Source organism: Wolffia australiana, chromosome 3 (genome assembly GCF_029677425.1).
Source record: "Wolffia australiana isolate 7733 chromosome 3, ASM2967742v1".
Taxonomy (NCBI): Eukaryota; Viridiplantae; Streptophyta; class Magnoliopsida; order Alismatales; family Araceae; genus Wolffia; species Wolffia australiana.
This window is the reverse complement of record NC_135837.1, coordinates 9,582,517-9,592,665: the sequence shown is the minus strand read 5'-3', so window position 1 is coordinate 9,592,665 and position 10,149 is coordinate 9,582,517. Positions and strand designations below refer to the sequence as shown.

General features: G+C 41.1%; 1 protein-coding gene across 1 annotated transcript; it reads right to left on the bottom strand.

Annotated features, from left to right (window-relative positions):
• Window positions 1-2,222: 2,222 nt before the first annotated feature.
• LOC144700882 (protein PAL OF QUIRKY-like) lies at window positions 2,223-3,178 on the bottom strand. Its single transcript, XM_078572447.1, has one exon. It carries the CDS (start codon window positions 3,148-3,150, stop codon window positions 2,434-2,436), a length of 717 nt encoding a protein of 238 aa, XP_078428573.1. The 5' UTR covers window positions 3,151-3,178; the 3' UTR covers window positions 2,223-2,433.
• Window positions 3,179-10,149: the final 6,971 nt, after the last annotated feature.

The window sequence follows — 10,149 nt, the reverse complement described above, 5'->3', positions numbered from 1 at the left end:
GTATAACATTTTTTCTTTATTTTCTTTTAAAAAGCAGACCCAATAGCACAATCACAAGGTAAAGGCCTCTATGTGATGTGTTGTAGGGTTTCTCTGGGGGGTGAGTGGTGTGTGGTTAAAAATTTGAACCACACTAATTCAAACCTATCAGAGGATTTTACCATCTCTAATATTATAGTGCGGTTGAGACAATCAACGCGGATGAGACGGTTATTTTTTCCATGGGTGAGACAATCGTCTTGTCCAGGAGATCAAACAAATGACAGAACGTAGAATCTTCTGCCAATCTCTGAACATGATGATTTTTTAGTCCATGGATCAATTTGATGGAAATATATGTGGCCGGCAAGCCAATCACACATTCCACATCTCGTTCCATATTCATTAATAGAACATATTCATTATAGTGCATATGTGATGCGTATAATGAAGTCCATGAATACATGATCGGACTTAGTGAATTATGATTAGATCATAATACGGAGATCACTCGTCTTTAAGCATGTGTTCTAAATATTCCTATTCAAAGGATACACGAGAAGGACATTGAAGTATCCGGAGAGAATAGCACTATCTAGCCTCACTCATATGATGAGTATGGCCGGTCCCGTAGCCATTAGTGTAGCGACACTAAGGATAGATAGTGGGTGCTCTTTAGTGAAAGAGTTCATTGAATTGATTCGTACGAATCCCTGAATGGTATTATACCGAACTGTCAATCAGGTAGATTCACGTCACGGTTGTGTAATTGGTCCTTAGACCTGAGACATTAAAGATGTCTTGTGGACGGACGGTTGTACTTTGGCTATGGCCAACGAGTCTCTAATCATGGGATTCTAAACGGTCTTAGTTCGAGTGCATCAAGAAGTACACGAAGGCGATTGAGTGGTCAAGATGGGATCGTCCACCCTCGGTATAAGAGGTGACAGCTCAAGGAAGACGATGCAACGAAGTCCTTGGCTAAGGCAATGAAATATCGGAGAAGAGTTCTCCGATGATTTCCGAATGCATCAGTACTAACTCGGATGATCGATTAGGGTTTGACAGTTGACCATACCCTAAGTCATCCAAGGAGTGTCAAGTGGATGAGGGATTATACATACACGGTAACCGATGATGAACAGGTTCCATGAGTGAGTCGATACACACTCCTTTGTATCTTATAGGACACGAGGTGTAGCTTGGCACCCCACCTGTCAGAGTCTCGACCTATCGATTGGGTTAAATCGATCCGATGTTAATTAATCTATATGATGATATAGTTAATTAAGTTGGAAGGCCAATACAGGTTATTGGGCCGTTGGAGTCATTAACTAGACTGATACATGGGCCTAGAGGGTCACACGCAAATGGTCTTTTGGATGTTGGAAGATATACTTAAGTTTTGGGGGTTTTTATGAAAAATACCCACTTAGTATAAATAGGGGAAGGCCCTGAACGAAATTCACCCAGGCCAGAATTGTTCATGGGCTTTCCCCTTCTTCTCCACTCTCCCCACACCCCCTCTCCATCCCTGATGTGATCGGGACGACGTAACGACGCCGACGGAGAAAGAACGGGGCTCGTCAACGAGAAGGAGGAGATCCGACGCACCGAGGACCGCGTGGATACGTCTAGAGGCTGCACACTTGAGCAGCTCGACTCGTCTCACTCCGGGATCGAAGAAATCGCGAATGAGATTCGTGCAAAGGTACGCCGTTTCAATTTTTGGGTTGATGCCGTTCGATTCGCAAAAGAATCTTCTGCTGCGCATCGTTTTGTGTTGTTCATCCATGTCAAGGCCCTTAGAACCCAACACGATTAATCGTCCGGTCCAGGGCCTTAGATGACGGATGGGATGACTTCTTTATCCATGAAAGCCAAGTAGGAGCCAAGAGGGAAAGCTGAGCAGGAGCTGAGAGACTCAGAGATAAAGTCGAGGGTATGTCTAGAGCGCAAGAGGAAAACAGAGCTTGAGCAGGGTGCGAGCCAACCGAGAGCCGAGAGGGAAAGCCGAGCCTAACGGTTATGAGGGTGGCCAGTTTTTTTCGTCTTGGACATTGGACAGAACAAGAATGTCTCGGACGGGACAGTTTTTTAACAGAACGGAACTGTTCCGACGAACCTCTAAAAATTGGGACATGGGATGATCTCATGTTCTGGAAGATGTTGCACTACGTCTGCCATCATGAGAGGTAAAAAAGAAGTCCAGACAAGGAACAAATTCGCCCCTCAATCAATGATGCCATATAAAACACTAGCATTTGATAATATCCATTCCCTTGGGCATATTCAGTTGAAATTAAAGGAAATTTAATGCTAGGGAGATAATTCCTTGAAACAAGGGCTGCTTGCAAACTGATAACTTGTCCATTAGAACATTTTTCCTCGTCTAAAACCAGAGGAATATCCGCGGGAACCCATCCCACCCGTCGGATCAATGCACCCCAAGGCCTACGGGTCCACCCTGGCCATCCGATGGATCCCATCCAGCGAAATCCTGTGAAAAGCATCCATCCTAGCCGTCGGATGGATGGACCCGCGGTAAACCGGCTGCAGCCCGACCGGTCCGGAGGAAACCCGGCCCAAGTAAGCCGGCCCGGCTTGCGCGAACCGCGCGCCGTACGACATATGAAGCGTGACCGGCGGCGGCGGCGCCGCCTTGTCGGATTCTACGGAGGACACGTCATCTTGGCCGCCGCAGCTGATCGCGTCGAGAAGCCAACGGTCGCGGATAAAGGCGGCGCGGTTGGCGGCGCCGCCGTCGTCGGCGGGGAAGAGGAAGAGGCGGAGGCGGCGGCCGGCGGCGCCGCCGCCGCCAAGGCGATCGTTTTCTTCTAACATGATCTCCACGTCATCGTCGCAAGATACGGAGATGAGCGCGTCTAGATCCTCGTGCGGTAGCTGGTACTTTATTTTGACGGCGGCGGCGGCGGCGCCGCCGCCGACAAGAGAGGAGAGTTTGGCGAGGAGGACGGCGAACGTGGCGGCGCGAGGGACGGCCACGATGCGGGTCTCGCCGCCGGCGTAGCGAAGGCGGCGGTCGTACGGCCGGGGGAGAATCTTGCCGCCGAAGCTGCACATGAGGCGAATCTTGGGAGTGGCGGCGCCGCCGTCGGGATGGCGGCGCTGCGGCGGCGGCGCGTGGCGGGAACGGTCGGAGGCGGCCATTGCCGGCGGCGCTGGTTTGGGCTGCGCGCGCGGGGTTTTATTGGGTTGGAGGAGGATGATGGCCGTCGGATCGGAGGATCGGACGGTCGGGATTGGTTGTGCGGCGGCGGTGGGACCCCCTGGTTCTCCTGGTCGGCGGCGGCGGCGGGCCCGCCGTCGGGACTGCCGGGTCTGATGGACCCGAGAAGAATCCGGATCGCGCGTGTTCCCCCCCCCCAGCAGGGGAAGTTAGAGAGAGACATGTTGGAATAGACTGGGATGTTGATAGAGAGAGAGAGAGATGTTTGGTAGTACATAGAGAGAGAGAGAGATGAAGGATAGTAGAGATGGACGTAGACAGAAAGAAAGAGAGAGATGAATGATAATAGAGATGGACGTAGACATAGAGAGAGAGAGAGATAGAGATAGATGAAGGATAATTGAGATGGACGTAGACAGAGAGAGAGAGAGAGAAATAGAGAGATGAATGAAAATAGAGATGGACGTAGACAGAGAGAGAGAGACCGAGATAGAGAGATAGATGAAGGATAATAGAGATGGACGTAGACACAGAGAGAGAGATATGAATGATAATAGAGTTGGACGTAGACAGAGAGAGATGAATGGTAATAGAGTTGGACGTAGACAGAGAGAGAGAGAGAGAGAGAGATAAATGATAATAGAGTTGGACGTAAACAGAGAGAGAGAGAGAGAGACCGAGATAGAAAGATAGATGAAGGATAGCAGAGATGGACGTAGACAGAAAGAGAGAGAGAGAGAGAGAGAGAGAGAGAGAGACCGAGGTAGAGAGAGAGATGAATAGTAATAGAGATGGACGGAAACATAGAGAGAGAGAAAATGGTAATAGAGATGGGCGTAGAAATGAGAGAGAGAGAAATGGTAATAGAGATGGACGTAGACATAGAGAGAGAGAGAGAGGTGAGTGGTGATAGAGATGGACGTGGACAGACAGAGAGAGACATGCACATAGTATCATCTTGTCGAAAGATGTAGAGAATTTGATATAGTACGAGATAAATGTTGGTAAAGAAAGGTAGAGAGAAGTAGAGATAAAGATAAGTAGATTTAGAGAAAAATATTTGAAGACGGGGATTTAGAGAGGGATGAATGGTGATAGAGACGGACGTGGACAGAGAGAGACACATGCACATAGCCATAATCTTGTCGAAAGAATTTGATGGAGAAAGAGAGAGATGTTGGTGGGGAGAGGTGGAGATAACGATAAGATGTCGAGAAAAAGATATGTATCTTAGAAATACACAGAGTGGAGTACTACGTAAAAATGGGGACATGGAGATTGGAGTTAGAGATGTATAGAGACATTCGGAGGAAGAGAGAGAAACTGAGCGATAACCTTTCTTTTTACATCTCTCTCTATCCCTATCTCTCTCTCTACTTTTATACCCGATCACACGAACACTTTCCCTTACTCTCGCTTTCACCTTGCTTTGTTTCTCTTTTGCACACGTAAACTCTCTCTCTCTCTCTATCTACCTATCTATCTATCTATCCATCTATCTATCCATCTATCTATCTATCCATCTATCTCTCTATCTATCTATCTTTCTAATGCATCCACTCTCCGAGTCGATATCTCTCTCTCTCTCCGAGTCGATATCTTTCTCATGCATCGCGTATATATCTCCGTCTTGCCTTCCTCGTACGTATTTTCACTCACACCCTGTCTATCAGTACAGCTTTATATCTCTCGCCTTTATGTGACTCCTTAACGCAGGTGCACAGACTCTATCTCTCTCTCCATCGTCTTCCTCTTATGCACTCTCGTTCTCATGCCTTATCTCTCTCTCAAATAAAACTCATGCGCATATTGTCATGCCATATCTCGAAAGCTCACATGCTTCATCCACGTCTCTCTCTCTCTTCATTTTTCTCTCTTTTCTCTCTTTTCTCTTGTTGTTATACCTTATCCATCCACCTCTCTAGGCATGGGTATCTCTCTCTCATGGAGTAAAAGGTGGGCGGTGGCTGACGATGGAAGCAACACCTGGTGACCGGCTTTTTGTCGAGTGGTGGTGCGCCAAATTGGCGGGCCCGGGCCCACCGTGCCACGTGTCACTCTGTCAGACGCTTGAATCTGAAGCTGAGTATTTCTCTGCGTACAGCCTGGTGCACACCACGCCAAAGAAATTGGCCGAAATTTGGTGGAGCCAAATAAAATAAAAGATACAATTACATTTTTTTTCAAAATAGGGTTTTGTCAGTGCTTGGCCAAGATGAACTGTGCAAGAGCAATATTGCCATTTTAGTTTCTTTTATTACTGAGCCACAGTTGAACTGTATGTGTAAGGAACAATTCCCCATTTAGGAATATTCCACCCACACAGAGATTGGTTTAGTCGTTCACCTTGATTTTCTTTACTAGAGTCATGTCATTAGTGAGTTTGCGGCGTTCATGGGCGCGAAATATGTAAAAATATACTGATGTCCCCATATAAAACAAAAGGCACTATTGCATATGTATATAAATACTTGAATTATTGATTAGCTTTAGATACACATTAGAAATGGTGAATAGTTTTCTAAATAGTGTTTTGACATTGACTTGTGACTGAACGTCAGGTTAAGGATAATATTGTTAATTAATTTTATAAAAAAAGATAATTTTGGGCAAAATGATTGAAGGGTCCACATATTAGATTATTAGAAATTCTAATGGGATTTGACCCATGGAGATTGAGGAAGAAACCACACAATGACACCGAGTATCTAAGCTGATTGGTACTTCACTAAAATTTTGGAACTATCAGACAGATGGACATAAGATGTCATGGTTTTACACTTGGTGATTCTTGGCCATTGATCTTTGTTTCTCTCTCATCCATGCTGCCCCCAATCAGTCATCAAGGTGTCACGTACTCATTTTATTTAGAAAGTGTACTTCGTTCACCTCATTTCATTTGAAAAAGTTTCCACATCATTCACCTCATTCATCCAATGATTTAATGCAACGAAAACAAAAGAGGTTAATAGTATTTAATTCAGGACGTGGCACTGCAAAGTTACCATGCACCATATGAGGCATTTTCTCTATTTAAGCTAGCTACATTCCACCAGATGTATGTAGTGAGTCAGGCATCTGATAGCATTTCATCGAATAAAAAATTCCATTTTTTATTGGGAAAAACATCTCCACCTTTTTTATTTCATTTACTAGAAGAAATAAAAAGTCAGACTGATAATGAGCAAATTATGGGCCTTTATGGTTCGAAGTGTAATTATCGGTGAAATGAAATCACGACACAGGAAAGAAAGAGATAAAGTCAAATTAAACCCCAGAAAAATTATTAATGCCTTTAATAATCAAAAGTCAAATGATTTGACTTTTAAAATTAATTCCTAATGAAAAATCTGTAATAACACCAAAAATCTGAAAAATATGAGAATCATACTAAAGGCTATTTTACTCAATTTAAACCATGACAACATGCAAATATGGCCGTTTGGATGTACAACTCAAAGGTTGTTCAAATTTAGTGAGTGAAGAAACTTTTTTTTGGCTAGACAAATGGGGGAAATTAATAAATCAGAAGTTGAAGTGTCTCACTATATATACGGTGTCAAAAGAAGAGGGTGAGGATGATGCAGGTAAATAGGAGTAGGAAGTGATAATGCATATGAAGATGAGACCAAAATAGGTTCAAGGTGAGATTTCATAAATATGAAAAGTATAAACATTTTTAGGACTCTTTTAGGCAAAGAGGAGAAGGCCCAAGTCTTGGAGGTTGAGAAGTAGTAATACACACTTCTCATGGTGATCACAAAGGGAAAGAGAAAGATATGGATGAAGTAATATGGCATTAAGATAATATAGCAAGCAAGCACACACCATGTGATCTTTCTGTGTTCTAATATTTGACTGAATCTTCACTTCGCTTAATGACTTTTGGAGATGGATATACTATAGAGATGTGGTAGAGAGAGCATATTTCTACATTGACTATATGGTGTAAAAATGATGTTTTTCATGTGAAGAATATTTCATGTGTTGGTCTTGAAGGAAAATTTGAGAGAGAAGGCGAGAAGGAAAGATAGATAATAGAAGAGAAGTAAAGAAGAAGAAGAAGACGGAAGTGAGAGAGAGAGAGAGAGAGTACACCGGGGCTAATTCAAGATCGTTGTATTCCCATAAAAATTAAACAAATAATCTGTTGGTATTTATACAGATGTATTGTATGTAAATATAGTAGAGTTGTTTTGTTTTAATCTTAGCTGTTACAACTGCTTATAACGGCTAGCGTTGATTTAATGATGTCCATTCATATGTTGCTTATCTTGGATTAATCGTAGCCATTATAAATGCTTATAACGGCTAGTCTAGATTTGATCCTGACCATCTATATTTACCTATCTACAATTTAATCCTAACCTTGTATGTTTGATCCTAGCAGCTAATTCTCTGTAACGAGTATTGGGCACGTGTCATTTTCTTTCTAGCTAATATTTATATTTAACCCCTATTGGTCAGCATCACTGCTGACTTGGCAAGTTGTTGACTCCTTAGCTTCAATAGTTCAACTTTTTTAATATTGAAATCTTGGATTAAATTATCTTTGTAGAAAATAATAAATGAACTTACTCAGATGGATTCACTATAAATCTACCTGGTCCATATTTCTGAAATTAACAGTACATAATTTACATATGTAACATCATATAGGGCTAGTTGAGCCTTAGAATATACCGATGATGATGCTTGTAAACCAATTTCACCTACCACAATTCGATAAAATAAGTGAATTATTTTAGTGTTGATGATCATTATAGACTCGGGAGGGTATTTTTATCATTGTCTAATTTAAATTTTGCCAACAGTATTTGTTTGAATTTTCAACTTAAAGGATATATAATTAGATATAGAGCAAGAAAGGGGTTGATCCATGGTTGAAAATAGTAAAAGATACCTTAGACCTGTGACAACAAACACTAGTTCCTGATTATGGGTTGTACCTTGATTATAACCTATGAGTTCTTATTCATGGAATTTCAAACCCATCTTACTTTAGTAAAGCATGAAGTTCACAAATATGATTAAAATGTTGAGATGGGATCATTTTCCCATGGCATAAGAGGAGACAGCTAAAGGAAGATGATGCAATGAAGTCCTTGACTTAAACAATGAAATACTAGAGAAAACCTATGTGATGATTTCCCAATGAATTAATATGTAGGATGAATGATAATAGTTTGAATTTCGAACATATATTAAGTCATTTTAGGAGCTTTAAGTAGTTCAAGTATTGTACGTACATGATAGCACATGATATCAAGGTTCAATTTGAGGATCATTAGACTCCTTTGTATCTTCTAGAGTGCAAGGTGTATCATCACACCCACAGGCTGGAAAATCAACCTATCAATCAGGTTAAATTGATCCTTTATTAATTAATGCATGTGTTTATGTAGATAATTAGTTTGGTTGGCCAATAAGGGTTATTGGACCCTTAAAGGATTGCACACAAATGGTATTTTGGACATCAAAAGATATACTTATATTTTAGAGGTTTTATGAAAATTCTTGTTTGGTATAAATAGGAGAAGGCCTGAACTCAATGTGCCTATGCTAGAATTATTCAAGCTAACATCCTTGATCTCCCTTCTCCCCTTGGCTCCCCTCTACTCTTCATGACAACGAATAGGCATAATTATGACTTGATGATCAGGATCATCGAGATGGAGGAAAAGATCTATCATGCGAAGGATCCAGCCTGTATGTTTATATGTTGCACACTTGAGCAGCTCAACAGGTTTCCCTTGAGGAACCGAGAAATCATTGATCCAATTCACACCAAGGTGATTTGATATTTGTGTTTAAGGTTTATTATGTCTTCTTCTACTATGTGAATCGTAATAGTTTAATGTCAATCACAACCCTAGAACTAAAAAATAACTTATTGGATGCAAAAAATTATAATATTTAAATAAGATATTTCACTCAAAATTATTTTTAATAAAATATTACTCAGTGAAATAATTTTGTTGATTACTTAATTTTTATATTATTTTATTATAATATATCTATTATAAAAAATATAACATTTAAAAATATCAGGATATAGAATCAAATCCCATTTTTTACTTCATTTGCCCCTTTTGTTGTCCCCCTTAAGTGTGTTGCATTCTAGTGACAACATTCCCACTTTTATTATGACTTCTGATAATGGCAAGGGAAATTAAAATTTTATTGAACGATTGAAATTTTAATTACCAATACAAATATTTTTTTCTGATCTGGCTGGAGGGGGAGACCCATGGTATACCAGAATCTCTTTCGGTTCATCAATCATCTAGATGGGTACATTCAAATTCTGCATGTATTCAATATTATTCATCATATCATATTGACCTTTTTGGGAAAACTGGTATTCGGGTATGTAGGCATGGCTTATTCCATGATCAGAGTAGGTATTCTTGGATTTCTGGTTTGGACTCATCATATGTCTAAGCATGGTTGATACAGATGCCTACTTCACCGCTTACCACGATTATAGTTCTTCCCACTACAATAAAAATTAAGGTTATTCCATTTCAAAACTTTATTATTAATTCACGATAAAAAAATTCAGGCCATCTATGTAGACAAAAGAACCATAAGTTCCATAGTTTTTTGGCTGCTCCATTGATCATTCTTTTCTGCTCCTAAAGTATAGTGGTGCCTTACATTACATTTTGGTTCAGTTGTTGGTGAGGAGGTATTCAAACCATGGTCATGCCTTATCCTCTTTAATTTTTATATCACCATGTACACTTATGGGGATGGTGTACATGGGATTAGCAAAATTCTGAAACTTCACCACCAACTGGTTTCACATCAGGGGAACAACATCCAGAGCAATGACACCAGCAGTTTGGAAGATATCTGGATAAAACTTTTAGCATTGGTGTCTCCTATATGTACTCAAGTTTCTTTAAAGTATCCCCATGAAAGAACTAGCACTGATTCATCTGCCACTAAATCCATGAAGAATCTCTCAAAAATAT